This window comes from Loxodonta africana, chromosome 21, assembly GCF_030014295.1.
Source record: "Loxodonta africana isolate mLoxAfr1 chromosome 21, mLoxAfr1.hap2, whole genome shotgun sequence".
Classification (NCBI taxonomy): Eukaryota; Metazoa; Chordata; class Mammalia; order Proboscidea; family Elephantidae; genus Loxodonta; species Loxodonta africana.
Genome location: NC_087362.1, coordinates 59,227,516 through 59,246,870, shown reverse-complemented (window position 1 = coordinate 59,246,870; position 19,355 = coordinate 59,227,516). Strand labels below are relative to the sequence as shown.

General features: G+C 47.5%; 1 protein-coding gene across 1 annotated transcript in view; it reads left to right on the top strand.

Annotated features, from left to right (window-relative positions):
- The first annotated feature begins 2,481 nt into the window (after positions 1-2,481).
- The window catches only part of DRC7 (dynein regulatory complex subunit 7), a 33,713-nt gene continuing 16,839 nt past the window's right edge, over positions 2,482-19,355 (top strand). The window contains exons 1-6 of the mRNA XM_023555559.2: positions 2,482-4,554; positions 4,909-5,077; positions 7,002-7,127; positions 7,858-8,052; positions 12,262-12,420; positions 13,457-13,675. Coding sequence (XP_023411327.2) covers positions 4,364-4,554; positions 4,909-5,077; positions 7,002-7,127; positions 7,858-8,052; positions 12,262-12,420; positions 13,457-13,675 — 1,059 coding nt within the window. The 5' untranslated portion in view covers positions 2,482-4,363. The remainder of the gene's footprint in view (positions 4,555-4,908; positions 5,078-7,001; positions 7,128-7,857; positions 8,053-12,261; positions 12,421-13,456; positions 13,676-19,355) is intronic.

The following is a 19,355-nucleotide window of genomic DNA, read 5'->3' as shown; positions in this document are numbered from 1 at the left end:
AATAAAACAGGATCCCTACTTAACCCTTCATACAGAGCTGGGCTCTAGGCAGATTAAAGATCTTACTGGGGAAACAGTGCTATATAGTTAAAGTTGGAAAGTATCTTTGTGAGTTAGGGGCAAGGAAGGACTTCTCCAACAAAAATTCAAAATCACAAAACATTAGATCAAAGCCAGATACATTTAATTACATCAAAATTAAGGCTTTCTGTTTAATGAAGGACCATGGACAAAGTTATCAGACATATGACAAAATGGGAGAAGATATCTGCAACATCAAAAACCAACAAGAAATTAACATGTGGAAATTTTGCCAACCAACACGAGAAGACTTCCTCAATAGATAAAAACGGGCAGAGGTTTCAAACAGGCGTTTTCCGAGGAGGAAACATCTAAGACAAACAAGTTAGCACACGAAGACAAGTGTAAAATCATTCATAACCGGAGAAATGCACATTAATAATCAGCTCTTGTGGGCTCATATAAGCTGGCTTCAGTACCAGCACCAGCAGAGGGACCTGTACCCAAGGGTCTTCTGTGCCTGAACCTGCAGTCAGAGAAGACTACATTTCCCAGAAGCCTCCTTTCCCAAGACCCGCCCCCAGCTTCCGGAAAAGTGTTCCTATGGAGATAGGCTAACAGACACTACAGGCTGTCCCTCAAAGGGGTGAGGAGAGAGCAGAGGACTGCGGGTGACTAGACCCTACCTGACAGGGTAGTGGTGGTGGTGGTAAGAGGGCTTTTCAGCCTGGAGGCCTCCCGCACTAACTTTCTGGGGAAGTTTTCTCTGTCTCTCTCTGTCTCTGTCTCTCTGTCTCTGTCTGTCTCTGTCTCGTGTGTGTGTGTGTGTGTGTGTGTGTGTGTGTGTGTGTGTGTGTGTGTGTGTGTGTAGGAAGAGGCTGCTGCTGGGGAGGGGGTTCAGAGTCCATGGCCTCTGGAGAGGGCCCAGGAAACTTGGAGGGTGCAGGAGGTGCTGACCACACCGGTGACACTGTCAGAGGGGGTGACACCAAAATGACTGTCTATAAAATTTTTGTGCAGTGTTTCAGCAGAAATTTATTATTTTTAATAAAAATATCCCTATAGTTAGTTATAACAACAAAAACATTTTTCATGAGCCCAGCTTACATGTATCACTCTATTTACAAGGCCGAAACTCTAGGCTAATTTACTTTTTGAACCTTCTAATGCCCTCCGGTCAGAGCTGTCTTTACCACACAATTACAATTGTGCTTCGAATTGCGTGGTTTCGTTGGCATGCTACATACACTTGCTGTTGGTGTTTTCCTAGTTGCTGATTTTGTCAAATTTTCTGATGTTTTAGCTACAATATTGTTGTAATTAGTACTTGTGGACCTGTATCAATAACGTTTTTGAGAATGCAGTAGTAATTAAAGGAAAAGAAGGGGTGAGATACGGGAATTACAATTTATGGGTAACATTAGTACAAAAAACATTGTTAAGGATTCTTACGGTCTGGTATGGGAGGTGGTCCATGAGGGAGGGGATGACACCATGAGTTACCACACTGGGTGACACCAATCCCAGTGATACCAGTGTCTCTGGCACCTTGGCCTTTTCCAGTCACACTTCTTTTCTTGCTCACCTCAGTCTCCACCTCCATCCCCACCATCCCTCTGAGACTTCCCCCATCTCATTAGGCCCTTAAGAACGTGGATTTCAGAGCCAGAAATATATGGGTTCAAATCCCAGATCTGCCACTTACTAGCTTTGTCAGTACGCTTAGCCTCCCTAGGCCTCAATTTTCCCATCTTTTTCTATCATAATAGTGTCTACCTCATAGAATCGTCACAGGTTCAGGTCCAGGCAAGCATGGAAGCTGCTCTGCCACTTGGGCCGTATAATCTAGCAGATCCAATGGTACTGTAAGTGTCCGTGGCAGATAGAGATGCTGTTGACAGCCCCGTATTGGTAAATCAGGAGTCCTGGTGATGCAGTTCCTAAGTGCTCGGCTGCCAAGCAAAAGGTTGGTGGGTTGAACCCACCAGCTGCTCCGAGGGAGAAAGATGTGGTAGTTAGCTTCCATAAAGATTTACAGCTTTGGACGCCCTGTGGGGCAGCTCTACTCTGTTCTGTAGGATTGCTATGAATTGGAATCAACTTGATGGCAATGGGGTTTTGTTTGTTTGCTTTTAAATTGGTAAATCACAGTGCGGACACCTAGCTTTTGGACGAAAGCCCCGCCATCCTCTGCAGATAACTACTCTCCTTTGAGAAACAGTTTTTGGCTTGTTACTGAGCCTTTGTAGAGGCTGAATGCTTAACTATGAGCCACCGAGTCACCAGGAGCCCTGAGCTGCCCATCATGAAATGGGTGTTGTGTGACACACAAAGTCATAGAGTCGGACGTGCACAGCAGCACTCCATCATCAAATGGAAGTGGTATATATGAGATCGGACCAGGTTTTCCCTCCCTAACAGGCTTGGTCCAAGGCTGGTGGCCAGTCACTCGCCTCCCCAAGAAGCTGAGGCAGCAGGGCAGGGGTGGGTTGTGGGGAGGGGGCTAGCCTTTCCATCCTGGTCCCTTTTCTTTACTCAGTCCTGGCTCCACCCTTGCTCTTTTCTCCCCAGTCCTCAATATCACCCCTACTCATCCCCACATGCATCCTGTGGGTCAGTTCTCCTCTCTGGACCTGTGCTCTGTTTGTTGTGAAGAAAATAGATATTTGAGGTGGGGTGCTAGAGAGAGCTGAGCTGGAGGCAGGAGGCTGGCAGATTGGCTGGGACAGGGCTCAGCAGCTTATAGCAGAAACCTGGTGAAGGCGGTTTAAACAATAGAGGCTGAGTTTTCTCACACGGAAGTCTGGAGGTGGCACTCCAGGCCTGAGATGGTGGCTTCACAGTGCCACTAGGGACCCCGGCTCCCCCAGTGTTTCCACCGTGCCTTAGCAGGACTTCCATCTTCGTGTGGGTCATCTCATGGTCACACATTGGCTGCCCCACCTCCTACTTGATATCCCTGTTCCAAGCAGGAGGAAGGAGGAGGGCAAGGGCAAAGGGTCTGTGCCAGCTGGGTCTGGCCCTTTTAAGTCTTCCCAGAAATCCCTCCCAGCAACTTCTGCTCACATTTCATTGGCCAGAACTGGGTGATATCACAGGGCCACCCCTAGTTGCAAGGGAGTCTGGGAAGCTGAGAATTTTAAACTGAGCAATTGCTACCCGCAACAAAATTGTGGTTCTGTAGTTTGGAAGGGGGGCTGGATATTTGGCTTGGTAGCTGGTGGTCAGCTTTGCTCTGTGGCCACCGCTATGGCCTTTCTAAGTGCCCTGGTATGGCTTGAAAAATGGCACCCATATTTGGGTTGACACAGGTGTTGGCCAGGAGAGCCCAGACTGTGTGTTCCCATCCCCCACTCTGCCCCTCATCCGGGTGCCTTTGCCCTGCCCTTTCCCTCTCTGCACCTCAGTTCCAAATTTGGTGAGATGAGCTATCATTCACCTGCCACCTTCATTTTTTTTGTTTTTGTTGTTGCCATATTCTGTATCACCTTACTATCATACTTTAAACCAATTCACGTATTGGCCTTGTTGTTAGGTACCATCAAGTCGATTTTCAACTCATAGAGACCCCACGTGACAGAATAGAACTGCCCCATAGGGTTTCCTAGGCTGTAATCTTTACGGGAGCAAACCACCGTGTCTCTCTCCCATGGAGCCACTGGGTGGGTTTGAACCCCCAACCTTTGGGTTAGCAGCTGAACACTTAACCACCAAACCAAAACCAAGCCAAATCCATTGCTGTCAGTTTTAACTCATATTGACCCTATAGGACAAAGTAGAACTGCCCCATAGAGTTTCCAAGGTTGTAAATCTTTACGGAAGCAGACTGCCACATCTTCTCCCATGGAGTGGCTGGTGGGTTTGAACTGCCAACCTTTAGGTTAGCAGCTGAGCACTTCTACCACTGAGCTACCAGGGCTCCTCGTTGGGCCACCAGTGCTCCTTTATTGGCCTTAAGGAGGCTTTATAATACTACAGCATTAGCATCACTTGCTATAAAGACAAAATAATTGTTAAATATACTAAAAGGAAATCAACCTTAAGTTTGGGTCACCTCCTGCTGCCCTGACAATAGCTGAGGCCAGCTTTGCCTTTGTTTTAAAGGGAGATTTGCGAGTGTTAGAAAGAAGTTACAGATGTGCTAGCACCAAAGTGAGACTTTCTCCTCGACTGAAAAGGAATTTAAAAGGAATCACTGTCTCCCTCTGTGATCTAAGCCACTTAAAACCACCTCGTAGGCCCCCCAGTGACACTAGTGGGCTTGCTGGCTCCTCCTTCCCCGGCTGCCAACCAGCCATTCTGAGTGCTTTTGTCCCTCCTCCATTTCCAGGGCTGCGCCAGGATGGAGGTCCTGAGGGAGAAAGTGGAGGAGGAGGAGGAGGCCGAGCGTGAGGAGGGGACAGAACGACTCTCGAGGCCCGAGAAAATGCCTAAGCTGCTGCGGAAGGAGGCAACCACCCTGACGCCGGAGTTGCTGAGAGACATGGAGCAGAAGCTGTCAGAGATCAAGGTCCCCATCCCAGGGGACCCCCCGTGAGTGCCAGGGTTGGGGCTTCAAGCAGGGCTGGGGACCAAGGAGCCAGACTGAATGATGGTGCCTGGGCTGGGAGGCAGGGCCAGGACAGGACAGGGAGATGGGTGGATAAGAGTGAGGGCTTGGCTTTCAGACTGCCTGGTCTGAGTCTTACTAGCTATGTGACCTTGGGCAAGTCACTTCACCTCTCTGTGCCCGAGTTCTTCTGTCTGATAATAATACTTGCCTCCTACGAAGTTGTGAGGATTAAATGAGGGAGGGGTAGAGTCTATCACAGCTAAGGTGGACTGAGGATCCCCTATGTGCCAGGCATGGCCTCCCACGAACTAACGCCACCCCTCTTGCGGGCACAGGACTGATGATACCATTGACATCGCCAATCTGCCCCCTTCCTACAAAGTCAACACACCCAGGGAGGAACAGCTGCTACAGGTGGCAGACAACTTCTCTCGCCAGTACAGCCACCTGTGCCCAGACCGCGTGCCCCTCTTACTGTACCCGCTGAATGAATGTGAAGTGCCTGTAAGGCCGGGGAGGACAGAGGATGGGGAAGGGTGGATTGGGGGGGCGGGACAGAGAACAGAGGGTGGAAGGTGGAGGGTGGTGGGTTGGGTTCTCCAGGGTCTGCAGCCACAGCACAGACCTCCCGGGGGTCAGAGCAGAGTCAGGCCCCACCCAGCTTCTAATCTGCAGGGGCATAAACTCAAATGCCAACAGGCCCCAGCCCAGGGGGTCCACTAATGGCAGGGGAAATGCAGACCTTGGGTTAGCAGATCAAGAGTTGAGGGGAGCTGGGATTTTGGGGGAAATCTCTGGTTTGTAAATGCAGGCAGATAATACAGATTTTTAAAAATCACCTGGTGGGCCAAATAAAACAGGTCTGTGGGTCCCTGCCGGCCTGTGGGCGGCCGTTTTGCAACCTTTGAATTAATTCCACGCCTTCCATTTACAGATGGGGAAACTGAGACCCAGGGAGGCTCAGAGACCTGCTCTGGCTCACAGGGCTGGAAGGAATGATGGAAACACTCAGGCCCTGGGACCCATCCTGGTCTACTTGGTCTTATTTCTCTGCCCTTTGCTGGACAGGGCCGACCTCTGGGGCTGGAGGCTGCACTGGCTGTGCAGCTGTCCCTGGCCCAGAACCTCCATAGGCCCAGGGGAGGGCATTACACCTGGGAAGGAGACCAGGACACTACCAGGACCATAGTGGGGGAGCCCAGGAAGCAGAAGACCGGGGCTCCCTGTTCAACTCCGACTTGCTGGGTGACCCAGGCAGTGTTCAAAGGCCTCTCTGGGCCTCACACTCCTCCTTGGTCTCCTGGAGGTGGGAGGAAGACATCTTTCAAAGCCCATTCAGCCCACATCCAAAATAAGCTGGTATGTCCCCTGGGTGCCAGTGATGTGATCAGGGCCTCCCCAGTCATCCTGCCGCCCCACCAAGTGCTGCCATATGCCTGGCCTGTGCATTACCTTCCCAACACCCCAACAACTGTAAAATTAAAACAAACAAACAAACAAACGGTTGCCATTGAGTTAGTTCTGATCATGGTGACCCCATATGTGTCAGAGTAGAACTATGCTCCACAGGGTTTTCAGTGGCTGGCTTCTCGGAAGTAGATCACCAGGCCTTTCTTTCAAGGCACCTCTGGGTAGACTCAAACTGCCAGCCTTTCAGTTAGCAGTGGAACGTGTTAATCACTTTTGCTACCCAGGGACAACTATAAGATAGGTCCTGTTATTGTCCCCATTTACGGATGAGGAAACTGAGGCTCAGAGAGGTGAGGGGACTTGCCTTGGCTTACACAGTCGGTAGCAGAGCTGGGGTCTAGCTCTAGGCCACCACCCAGTGTGGGGGAACTGGTGCTACCAGGGCCAGGGGCTGCCCTGCCACCTGGTGTTCACAGGGCCTGGCCTCCTGAGCCTGCTCCGGCCTCTAGGGCCTTCCCTGTGGATTTGAGGAAGGTCCCACCTAGCAACAAGTCTCACAGGGTCCCCACTGCACGTGGCCTCCCTTGCCAGGGTCTTAGTCATCTAGTGCTGCTGTAACAGAAATACCACAAGTGGGTGGCTTTAACAAACAGAAATTTATTTTCTCACAATTTAGGAGGCTGGAAGTCGGAATTCAGGACACTGGCTTTTAGGGGAAGGCTCCCTCTGTGGGCTGTAGCTGGAAATCCTTGTCTCAGCTTCTTGGCATTCCTTGGAGATCTCCAGGTGGCATTTATCTTTCCTCCATTTGTGCTTGCTTGTCCTATGTCTAATCTGCTCTTTTTATATCTCCAGAGTGACTGGGGTTAAGACACACCCTACTGATATGGCCACTTTAATATAACAAAGAAAATCCTCTGCCAAATGGGATTATACCCACAGGTATAGGGGTTAGAACTCCAGCACATATCTGGGGGGACACAATTCCATACATTACACCAGGTCTCTCCCCTTGCAGAAGTTCGTGAGCACGACCATCCGGCCCACGCTGATGCCCTTCCCTGAGCTGTACAACTGGGACACCTGTGCCCAGTTTGTCTCCGACTTCCTCACCATGATGCCCTTGCCCGACCCCCTCAAGCCGGTAAGCACCACTCCAGGATGCATCCTCAGGCCCCTGAAACTTAAAATGGGAAAACAGACTGAAGCTGGGAGAAGGAGGCTTAGTTGGGCTCAGGCCACAGCCCATGAGCCTGTCTGGCCCCTAGCTCTCAGAGACCCGCAACGGGAAAATGGGCCCAGAGAGGGCGGGGCACTTGCCCAGAGTCACACAGCAAGCCCAGAAGGGGTAAAAGAGTCTCATTTTCACGACTTTAGGGGGTGAGGAAAGGAGAGAGAGGGTAAGGCCCCATGCTCACAGCCCTCACTCAGCTTCAGCTTTGGGCTCCCGACCCGCTCAGTCAGCTTCTTGTTGAGAAGGGAGGAAATAAGGGGCAGGTCAATGGTGGGGAACTGATAAAGGGAAGAGAAGGAAAGGGCGGGGCATAGAAAGTAAGGGGAACTTGGGAGTAAAACAATAAAGTTGCCAATCAGAGAGCATCGGACCCAGAAGCATGCTTAAAGCTTCTCCAGGCCAGACATGGTTTTCCTTCAGGAAATTCACAAGCCTCTTAAAATTATGCAACATGTGGCATGTGTTTCCTGGGCATGGAGTCCGTGGTTTTCATCTCAGTCTTAGCAGGCTCCCTAACCCACAAGGGTTAAAAGCACTGCTGGGGTCCAGCTGGCACACGCTGACAGGTGGGCTGTGCCTGGCGGGATGGCCAGGTGGGGGCACCAGGTGCCAACTGTGCTGACCAGCCTGCTGTGCCCAGCCCACGCACCTGTACTCCTCGACCACGGTGCTCAAGTACCAGAAGGGCAACTGCTTCGACTTCAGCACGCTGCTCTGCTCCATGCTCATTGGCTCTGGCTACGACGCCTACTGCATCAACGGCTACGCCTCACAGGACCTGTGCCTCATGGACCTGACACGGGAGGTGTGCCCGCTCACGGTGAAGGCCAAGGAGGTACGGCCAGGCTCATGTCGCCCGAGGGCATCTCACAGATTGTGCGTTACCACTGCTGTCACTCCCACCCTTAAAGACATGTGGAAGAGGTAGGTGGGAATATACAATGGTGCAGCCGCTGTGGAAAAGTTTGGCAGTTCCTCAGAAAGTTAAACATAGAGTTATTATATCAGTACCAACTGCCATCGAGTTGATTCCAACTCATGGCGACCCCGTGTCTGTCTGAGAAGAACTGTGCTCCATAGGGTGATTTTTTGGAAGTAGATTGCCACACCTTTCTTCCAAGGCGCCTCTGGGTGGACTCAAACCTCCAACCTTTCAGTTAGCAGTCTAGCGTGTTAACTGTTCGCACCACCCAGGGACTCAGCAATTCCACTCATAGGCATATATCTCCCCCCCAAAAAATTGAAAGCAGGGCCAGCTGTAAAGAGATACTTTTTCACCAGGGCTCACTGCAGCACTATTCACGATGTCCAAAATGTGGAAACAACCCAATTGTCCATCAACAGATGAATGGATAAACAAAATACAGTATATCCATACAGTGGAATAATGGTTGTTGTTAGGACTCGTGGAGTTGATTTCGACTCATAGCAATCCCATGGGATAAAGTAGAACTGCCCCATAGGGTTTTCTTGGCTGTGATCTTTACGGAAGCAGATTGCCAAGTCTTTTTCCCATATATCAGCTAAGTAGGTTTGAGCCACCTATCTTGTGGTTAGAGGCCCAGCACTTAACCATTGTGCCTCCAGGGCTCCAGTGCCTGCTATGACATGGATGAACCTTGAAAACATGCTGAGTGAAGTAAGTCAGACACAAAAGGACAAATATTGTGATCCCACCTACATGCATTATCTGTGTAGGCAAATACATAGAGACAAAAGTAGAACAGTGGTTACCACGGGCTAGAGGGAGAGAGGAATGAGGGGTTATTGCATTAAAAAAAAATAAATATATACACCTACACTGGGAGGTACATGCCCCAAACCTTTTTGCCAAAACATATGGATATCTGGGTGTAGAGGAGAAAGCCGAAGGTGGAAAGTTGGAATATTCCATCTTTTTCCCAGACCTGCTGTATGATTCAGAGCCATGGGTGTGGTTGTGAGGCAGGGCCTCAGTCAGGACACCCTGTAAGAAACAAATAAGCTCCTCAGAGATTCTAATGCCTGGCAGGGTTTGGGAATTGCTGGAGTTTTCAACTTTGTATCCTTAGTACGCACCCAGTGCATGGCATGTTGTCGTTGTTGCTGTTGTTGGGTACTGTTGAGTCTATTTCAACTTATAGCAACCCTTTGTGACAGAGAACTGCCCCCATTGAACTTTCTAGGCTGTAATCTTTACGGGAGCAGATCTCTAGGTCTTTTTTCCCATGGAGCAGCTGGGTGGGTTCGAACCACCAACTTTCCGTTAGCAGCTGAGCATTTAACCGTTGTGCCATCAGGGCTCCTTGCCTGGTATGTCATCAATTTAAAAAAAAAAAGTGTCCCTGCAGCCTCTAACCCTGCTCCAGCCCTAGAAGCAGCACTATCACCAGGCAGCCCCTCAGCTGCCCTGGCAGCTTCTACTTGCCATTCGTTCATAAATCCAACCACTGTTGACTTCTCTGCCTCAGCGCCTTACCACATACAGCCCAGTTCTCCAAACCAGCTCTTCCTCCTCCTGGTTGTAACTCAGTTTCAGCTACTATGCCCCCGAGTAGGTAAATTTTGTGAGTTCTACGTGGCTTATAAGGCACCCTGGTAGCATAGTGGTTAAAGCACTAGGCTGTTAATGGAAAGGTTGGTCGTTCGAACCCACCAGTGACTCTACAGGAGAAAGATGTGGCAATCTGCTTCCGTAAAGATTTACAGCCTTGGAAAGCCTACGGAGCAGTTCTACTCTGTCCTATAGGGTCACTATGAGTTGGAGTCGACTCAGCGGCAATGAGTTTTGGTGATATGGCTTGCATTTTAAGTGAAACTATTCCAGGAGTCCTGGTGGTGCAATGGTTAAGCACTTGACTGCTAACTGAAAGGTCGGCGATTTGAACCCAGCCAATGGGTCCATGGAAGAAAGACCTGGTGATCTGCTCCCAAAAAGATTACAGCCTAGAAAACCCAATGAGGCAGGTCTACTCTATCACATGGGGTTGCTATGAGTCAAAAATGACTGGACGACACCTAATGATATTTCACATTTACCCTATACACTCGTTAAAAATCTGTCTAGACGTTTTCATGTAATGAAATAACAAACAAACGGACAGACATTTGGTTCTTTTATTTCAGGTAAAAAGGCCCCTTTCTAAGAGCAAAAAAAAAAAAGGTTACCAGCCCTCCAGCAGGTAGTGGTTGTGTTTGTGTTTTTATGGCTGTTGATTGAGATCTCCATAATGGCTGGAGGCTGCTGGGGACACAAGAGACAGCCTTAAATGCATTTTAATTTTCGGAATCATAAAGCATCTCTTTATATTTGGAAAATTGTCGTACTGCACACAGAAGACACTTTAAATGAGCTTGAATGAGCTCTGGAGCTCTGTGGTTAGAGCCAAGCCCCTGTGGTTGTCTGCAAGTCAGGGGTTGGCATCCGGGGCCCCAGAACACCCAGCAGGTATACATGTACCTGTGTTGCACCTGTGTGAGCCCTGTGGGACCCAGGTGGGTGCTCTGGTGGAGTGAGGGTGAGAAGGAGGGAGAGAGCCTTCCCCCTCAGGCCACCCCCACCCCCACTCCAAGAAAAAACTTTTGGTCCCAAAGGCCTGTGAGCTCACACACAGGCCCATGTCTCAGCCATAGTCAGGATCTTAATAATGGAAATATCAGGACTAACAGATGCAGAGAACTTTCTGGTTTATAAACTGCTTTGATGTCCACTGACTTAGCTACTCCTCACAACTGCCCAGTGTGGTAGGAATTATCACTCCTATTCTACGGATGGAGGCCTGGTGGCGCATGACTGGACGACACCTAATGATATTTCACATTTACCCTATACACTCGTTAAAAATCTGTCTAGACGTTTTCATGTAATGAAATAACAAACAAATGGACAGACATTTGGTTCTTTTATTTCAGGTAAAAAGGCCCCTTTCTAAGAGCAAAAAAAAAAAAGGTTACCAGCCCTCCAGCAGGTAGTGGTTGTGTTGAGGGCTCAGCTGCTAACCAAAAGGTTGGCAGTTTGAATTCACCAGCTGCTCCTCAGAAACCCCATGGGGTAGTTCTACTCTGTCCTGAACAGTCACTATCAGTCAGAATTGACTCAATGGCAATGGGTTTGGATTTGGTTTATTCTACAAGTGGGAGTCCATAGGTGATGCAGTTAACACACTCAGCTGCTAACCAAAAGGATGGAGATTTGAGTCCACCCAGAGCCACCTCAGAGGAAAGGCCTGACAATCGACTTCTGAAAAACCAACCATTGAAAACCCTAAGGAGCACAGTTCTACTCTGACACACATGGGGTCACCATGAGTCGAAATCGACTCCATGGCAACTGTTATTCTACAGATGAGTGTGTTCAGATGAAATTGGAAGGTAAAATAATGTGACCAAAGTCAAACAGCTGCTCAGTGGAGACCCATGGATGGAAGCCCAGGTGGGTCAGACTCTAAACCCTGGAGATATGCTCTTTCTGCCTCTTAACTGCAGCAGGCCCCTTCTGCAGCCTCTGCAGTGGTCTTTTCTGCCAATCTTTCTTGCCACCTTAGCGTGCATTCTTGTACACACACACACACGCACACATACACACAGAATTTCATCACTTCCCTTTCCCAGCAAACTCTTACTTTAAGTCAACATATGAAACCCTCCAATGGCAAAATCTGAAAATCCTGACACCCTTTTTAATTTGCCCCACTTCGCAGATGGGGTCACATAACTGGCACTCGCTGTGGAGAAAGGAGAAGGCCATGTCTCCTGAGCTCCCACCCTGGGAGGCATCTTACGTGGGCATTTTATTGTGTCTACTACTCAGAACAACCCTGGTTCTGAGGGTGCTTAATATTCTCACTAATATGTTACAGACGAGCCTGGGGTTCAGAGATGACAAGATGTACCTAAGGTCACAGAGCTGGAGCTGAGCCTTTGTCTGCATGTAGGGCCAGAAAACCCATATAGTCAAGGAACTGTGATTTCCTGCCTGGAGGGACTGTTGGGAAGTCCTCAGCTCTCAAAGTGTGTGTGGTGGGTGGTTCAGGGCCATTGACCCATTTCTTCTCTTCGGTGACAGGTGGTCCATGCAGAGGAAAAGGCACCACCTAAGAAGTATGCCATCAAACCCCCCAGGGACCTGACCAGCAGGTTTGAGCAGGACCAGGAGATGAAGAGACAGGAGGAGATCAAAACTGCAGAGGAGAAGCAGCTGAGGGAGGAAGAGGAGCGCCTCATGGTGAGTCCACAGTCCTCAGTCCCCACCCCCAGCTCAGCTAATGAGAAGGGCTGCTGTGAGTGGGGAAACAAACACAGGTCAGGGAAGGAATGCATTTCATGGATTCCCAGTGCAGCTCTGGCACTCTCCTTGTTCCAGACTCTTCACTGGAGACATACCTACATCTACCCTCCCATCCATCCATCCACCCATCTGTCCATCCTCTCATCTCCCCTGACATCATTCAGCCTCCCATATCTCCTCTCATCATCCATCCATCCATCCATCCATCCATCCATCCATCCATCCATCCATCCATCCATCCATCCATCCATCCACCCACCCATCCATCCATCCATCCATCCTCCCACCCACCCATCCACCCACCCATCCATCCATCCTCATCTCTCCTTCCATCACCCATAAATCTTCCTCTCTCTCCTTCCAACACTTATCTATCTTCCCATCTCTTTTTTCATCATCCATCCTCCCATCTCTCCCTCCATCACCCATCCTTCCATCTACTCTTCTACTCCCACCCATCCTCCCATCCTGCTTCAATCATCCATCCTCCCATTCATCCATCCTCCCATCCTTCCCTCCTCCCATCCATCCACCCATCTCCCCTTCCATCCATCCACACTCTCATCCTCCCTCTTTCCATCATTCCCTTCCACCTACCGTTTTCTGAGTTTCCCCCCTGGTCCAAACCCTAGGGATACAATAATGGACATGGCACAGTCAAAGTCCTCCCAGAGGGAGACTGGCAAGGCCGAGCCATATGATGTTCCATTACCCTTCTTTGGATGAAATCTCACCCAGAATCACAACATACAAAGCCAATAAATCCCAGATACCCTAGAATTCCAAAGAGTCCAGTTTGTAAACCATAGTTCATGTGAAAGCCTCCCATTTTATTGATAAGAAAATGGGCTCAGGGCAGGATGATGTCCTCAAGCCAATGGTGCAGTCAGGATCAGAACTAGGCTCTCTTGCTGGACCCCTGACTCTCTCCTCCCCACCCATGTGACCATGGTCTCCCACCTCTCCTGTGCAGGAGGCGGAGAAGGCAGCACCCGACCCCCTGCATGGCCTGCGGGTGCACTGCTGGGTCCTGGTGCTGTCAGGGAAGCGCGAGGTGCCCGAGAGCTTCTTCATCGATGCATTCACAGCACGCAGCTACAGCACCCAGGACAGCCACTTCCTAGGCATTGAGAGCCTCTGGAACCACAAGAACTACTGGGTCAACATGCAGGACTGCTGGAATGGCTGCAAGGTGCCCAGGAGGGGGCCTGGGTGGCTGTGGCTGTGGCAGGGACAGTTGGGGGGGCGGTGTGGAGGGGAAGATGAAAGTGATCAGACCTGTAGGGAGAACCAGCCGCCAAGACATAAGGGCTTTGGACTGCCCCTGAGCTGAGTCCCCATAGCCACCCCTTTGCCCGTAAGTAGCCACTCTGATGTGACTGTTGTCTCTCTTTTGATGGATGTATCCTTTTAAAATGTGGATTGCTTGTGTTAATGAATTTCTAAAAACTCTGTATTGAAGTGTAACATACACGTAGAAAACTACAGCCATCCTGAGTGCACAGCTCAGCGAATTTCCATAGATTGAGTAGAGATGAAGAAATAACAGAACATCAGCCACACCCCAGATGGCCTCCTTGTGTCCAGTTACTAACCGCGTGCCCTGGAGCCGATTCTGACTCGCAGTGACCCCATGTGTGTCGGGGTAGAATTGTGCTCCATAGAGTTTTCAATGGCTGAAGTTTTGGGAAGTAAATCACCAGGCCTTTCTTCCAAGGAGCCTCTGAGTGGACTGGAACCTCCAAACTTTCAGTTAGCAGCTAAGCGAGTTAACCATTTGCACCACCCTCCCCCAAAGGTATACATGTATTTTTAATTTATGGAAATGGCACTGATACATGTGTGTGTGTTTCAATTGCTTACTTTATATTCTTTTTTTGCAAGAGTGCACAGAAGAGCACTCATACCTCATTGAATTATCACATACCGAACACACCTGCATAACCAGGACCAGTACCCCACAAGTCCCTCATGTCCCCTCCTGGTCACTATCCCTTCCATCCTCCCCAAAGTTAAGTACTATCCTGACTTCTACCAACATACATTGATTTTGTCTGTTTTTGGACTTTGTATAAATTGAATCATACAGTATATACTCTTTTATATCTGATACTTTCCCTCAGGATTATGTTTTATGAGATTCATCCATGTTTTGTGTGTAGCTGGAGTTTGTTCATTTTCCCTGTTTATTGATTTCTTTATTGTTGAATATACCAGAATTTATTTATCCATTCCATAATTAGTACACATTTAGATCATTCCAGTCTGGGACTATTTTGAATAGTGCTGCTATGAACATTCTTGTACATGTGTTCTGATGAACTTGTATACTAATTTCTGTTTGGTAAATACCTGGGAGTGGAATTGGTGGCCATAGGATATCCCTGTGTTCAGTTTTGTAGATAAAACGATTGCACCGATCTACACTCCCACTGGCAGCGTGTGAGAGTTCCAGGTGCTCTACACCATTGTCAACACTAATATAGCCTCTTTTTAGTTTTAGCTATTCTATTAAGTATGTAATGGTATTGCATTATCGTTTCATTTGAAAATGCAGGAAGTTTTAACTTATTAATTATAATAATTGTCTTAGTCATCTAGTGCTGCTATAAGAGAAATGCCACAGGTGAATGGCTTTAATAAAGAGAAGTTTGTTCTTTCACAGTCTAGTAGGCTCGAAGTCCAAATTCAAGGTGCCAGCTCCAGAGGAAGGCTTTCTCTCTGTCGACTCTGGAGGAAGGTCTTTGTCATTAGTCTTCCCTTGGTCTGGGAGCATCTAAGTGCAGGAACTTCAGGTCCAAAGGATGCGCTCTGCTCCCAGAACTGCTTTCTTGGTGGTGTGGGGTCCCGGCGTCTCTCTGCTCACTTCTCTCTTTTATATCTCGAAAGAGATTGGCTTAAGGCACTATCTAATGCGGTAGACCTCATCAATATAACTACCACTAATCCATCTCTTTACATCATAGTGATAGGATTTACAACACACAGGGAAGTCACGTCAGATGACAAAATGGTGGACAGTCATACAACACTGGGACTCATGACCTAGTCAAGCTGACAGATATTTTGGGGGGCACAATTCAATCCATGACAATAATTAAGGATTTTCTACATATACAATCCTATAGATGAATTGTGACAGTTTTGTTTCTTCCTTTTCAATCCTTGTAATTTTTGTTTCTTTCCCTCGTTTCCTTTCTCTGTTTAGTACCTCCAGTATAATGTCAGATATAAGTGGGGACTGTGGGCATCCTTGTCTCGTTTCTGATTCAGAAGGAAAGCCTTAATATCTTAACATTTCATTATTCATATGATGTTTACTATAGTTTTTTTTTTTTTTAACAGTTACCCATTTATTATAAGGAGTCCTGATGGTACAAATGGTTGAATGCTAGGTTGCTATCCAAAAAGTTGGCAGTTCGAACCCACCCAGAAGCTCTGAGAGAGAGGGATCTGGCAATCTGCTTCCATAAAAATTATAGCCAAGAAAACTCTATGGGGCAGTTCTACTCTGTCATGTGGAGTCGCTATGAGTTGAAATCAACGTGATGGCACCTAACAACATTTACAATAAGCAGTTATTTTTTTTAGTTACCCATGTATTATAACCAGTTTTTTTTTTAACTGTAGGTTTTTATTGTAGCTACTGTTTATCAGACTAAGAAGATTCCTTTCTCTTCTTCAGTTTTCTAGCAGTTTTTTTGTTAATCAAAATTTGTTTTTATCAAATGCTTTTTCTGCATCTATTAAAATGATCATATGATTTCCCCCTTTATTCTACCAACTGGGTGAATTTTTACACTGATTGTTCTGCTTTTCTTTATTGAGCTATAATTCACATTCCATAAAATTCATGCTTTGAAAGTACATTTCATTGTATGGATAGGCCGTGATTTGTTTATCTGTTCATCCCCTGATGGACATTTGAGCTTTTTCCACTTTTGGTTTTCAAAGCCTTAAAAAAAAAAATTGAACTTCAATGTTATTTGGCATGATGATGAGTTTATGTATCAATATGAAAGATTCACATCTTAATGCTTCCTACATATTAAGTCACTGAGCCCTGGTGACGCAGTGGTTATGCGCTTGGCTGCTATCCGATAGGTCGGTGGTTTGAATCTACAGCTGCTCCTCAGGAGAAAGAGGTGGCAGTCTACTTCCACCCATGAACATGGCTTTTGTATTTTTAGTTAATTCCTAGATAGTTTATAGATATTGTTGCTCTTGTGGTGGGTATCTTAATTTTTCATTATACATTTTAGTTGGCTATTGCTGGTATAGATAAATATTATTGATTTTAAAGTAGCAAAGCATGATAATGATGATGGCACTGGGTACTTTGTTGTTTATGGAAGTAGAGGGGGTTCAGTGATAGGATCCTTGCCTTCCATGTGGGAGCCCGTGGCTGAATTTCCAGCCAATGCACTGCCACCACCCATCTGTCAGTAGAGAGAGGCTTGCGTGTTGCTATCATGCTGAACAGGTTTCAGTGGAGCTTCCAGACTGAGATGGACTAGGAAGAAAGGCCTGGTTCTGCTTCTTAAAATCAGCCATTGAAAACCCTGTGGATCACAACAGTCTAATCTGCAACCAATCATGGAGATGGTGCAGGACTCGGTAGCATTTTGTTCAGTTGTGCCTGGGGTCACCATGAGTTGGGAGCCCACTCGATGCCACTAACAACAACACTCACTTCTTATAAAAATGACAGAATTTAGGACAAGATTTAAAGAAATGCAAACATCTGTACAATTTGGTTCCTCTCCACTCACCTTTGCTTATTCCAATCACTGCTGTACCTAGGACCAGTTCTCTCCCTTCCCGTCATCAGTTCTCTCCCTCCCCCAACCTGCTAGAGCAGAGTCATCCTCAGGAGCCCCGCCAGGGCTCAGACATGATGTTAAGGACTAGGATTAGGGCTGGCCTGCTCGGGGCAGCTTAATGTTAAAGCCCCTTATGGGCAGCTTTTCTTTGACCTTTGATCTTCTTCTGGAACACTGATTCTGGGAGTAGGGCACAAGGTCCTGGGGAGGTGGGTTGGAATGTGCGGTGCCCCCCATCTGCTAGGAACTACCTGGCAAGTGAGCCACTTTGACTGAGGGAACTGATCTTATTCCTTAGGTGAGCTGGGGTCAAATGAAGGTGGAGGACCACAGCATAGGGAGAAATCCCCCATCTGCCTCTTATGTTCGACCTCCACATATGCCCTGCCTAATCCCTTCTCCTGGCATGGGTAAACAACATGTTGTTGTTGTTGTCTTATGCTGTTGAGTTGATTCTGACTCCTGGCAACCCCATATGTTACAGAGTAGAGCTGCTCCAGAGGGTTTTCTGGATTGTAATCTTTACGAGAGCAGATCATCGAGCCTTTCTTCCACAGTGCTGCTGGGTAGGTTTTGAACTGGCAACCTTTTGGTTACCAGCCAAATGCAAACTGTTGTTGTTGTTGTTAGGTGCCATCCAGTAGCTTCCAACTCACAGCGACCCTATGTACAACAGAGCAAAACACTCCCCAGTCCTTCCCCGTCCTCACAGTCGTTATTATGCTCGAGCCCATTACTGCAGCCCCTGCGTCAATCCGTCTTGTTGAGGGTCTTCCTCTTTTTCACTGACCCTCTACTTTACCAAGCATGACGTCCTTCTTTAGGGACTGATCCCTCCTAATAACATGTCCAAAGTATATGAGTCTCGCCATCCTTGATTCTAAGGAGCATTCTGGCTGTACTTCTTCCAAGACAGATTTGTTCGTTCTTTTGACAGTCCATGGTTTATATAATATTCTCCGCCAGCACTGTGATTGAAAGGCATCAGTTCTCCTTTGGTCTTCCTTGTCCGTTGCCCAGCTTTTGCTTGCATATGAGGTGATCGAAATCACCAGAGCTTGAATCAGGCGTACCTTAGTCTTCAAGGTGACATCTTTCCTTTTTTAACACTTTTGTAGCAGATTTGCCCAATGCAATACGTTGTTTAATTTCTTGACTGCTGCTTCCATGGGTGTTGATTGTGGATCCAAGTAAAATGAAATCCTTGACAACTTCAGTATTTTCTCCATTTATCGTGATGTTCCTTATTGGCCCTGTTGTGAGGATTTTTGTTTTATGTTGAGGTGTAATCCATACTGAAGGCTGTAGTCTTTTGATCTTCAGCTAGTGCTTCAAGTCCTCTTCACTTTCAGCAAGCGAGGTTGTGTCATCTGTATAATGCACATTGTTAATGAGTCTTCCTCCAATCCTGATTCCCCTTTCTTCATATAGTCCAGCTTCTCAAATTATTAGCTCAGCACACAGACTGAATAAGTATGTTGAAAGGATACAAGTTTGACGCGCACCCCTTGTTTTGTTTGAGCTACTGCCTCTTGATCTATATACACGTTCCTCGTGAGTACAATTAAATGTTCTGGAATTTCCATTCTTCTCAATGTTATCCATAATTTGTTATGATCCACACAGTTGATTGCTTTGCATAGTCAATAAAACACAGGTAAACATCCTTCTGGTATTCTCTGCTTTCAGCCAGGATCCATCTGACATCAGCAATGATATCCCTTGTTCCACGTCCTCTTCTGAATCTGGCTTGAATTTCTGGCAGTTCCAGGTGGGCATACCTCAGTAGCCGCTTTTGAATGATCTTCAGGAAAATTTTACTTGCATGGGATGTTAATTGTATTGTTCGATAATTTTCGCATTCTGTTGGATCACCTTTCTTTGGAATAGGCATAAATATGGATTTCTTCCAGTTGTTTGGACAGGTAGCTGTCTTCCATATTTCTTGGCATAGATGAGTGAGCGCTTCCAGTGCTGCATTCATTTGTTGAAACATCTCAATCGGCATTTTGTCAATTCCTGGAGCCTTGTTTTTCGCCAGTGCCTTCG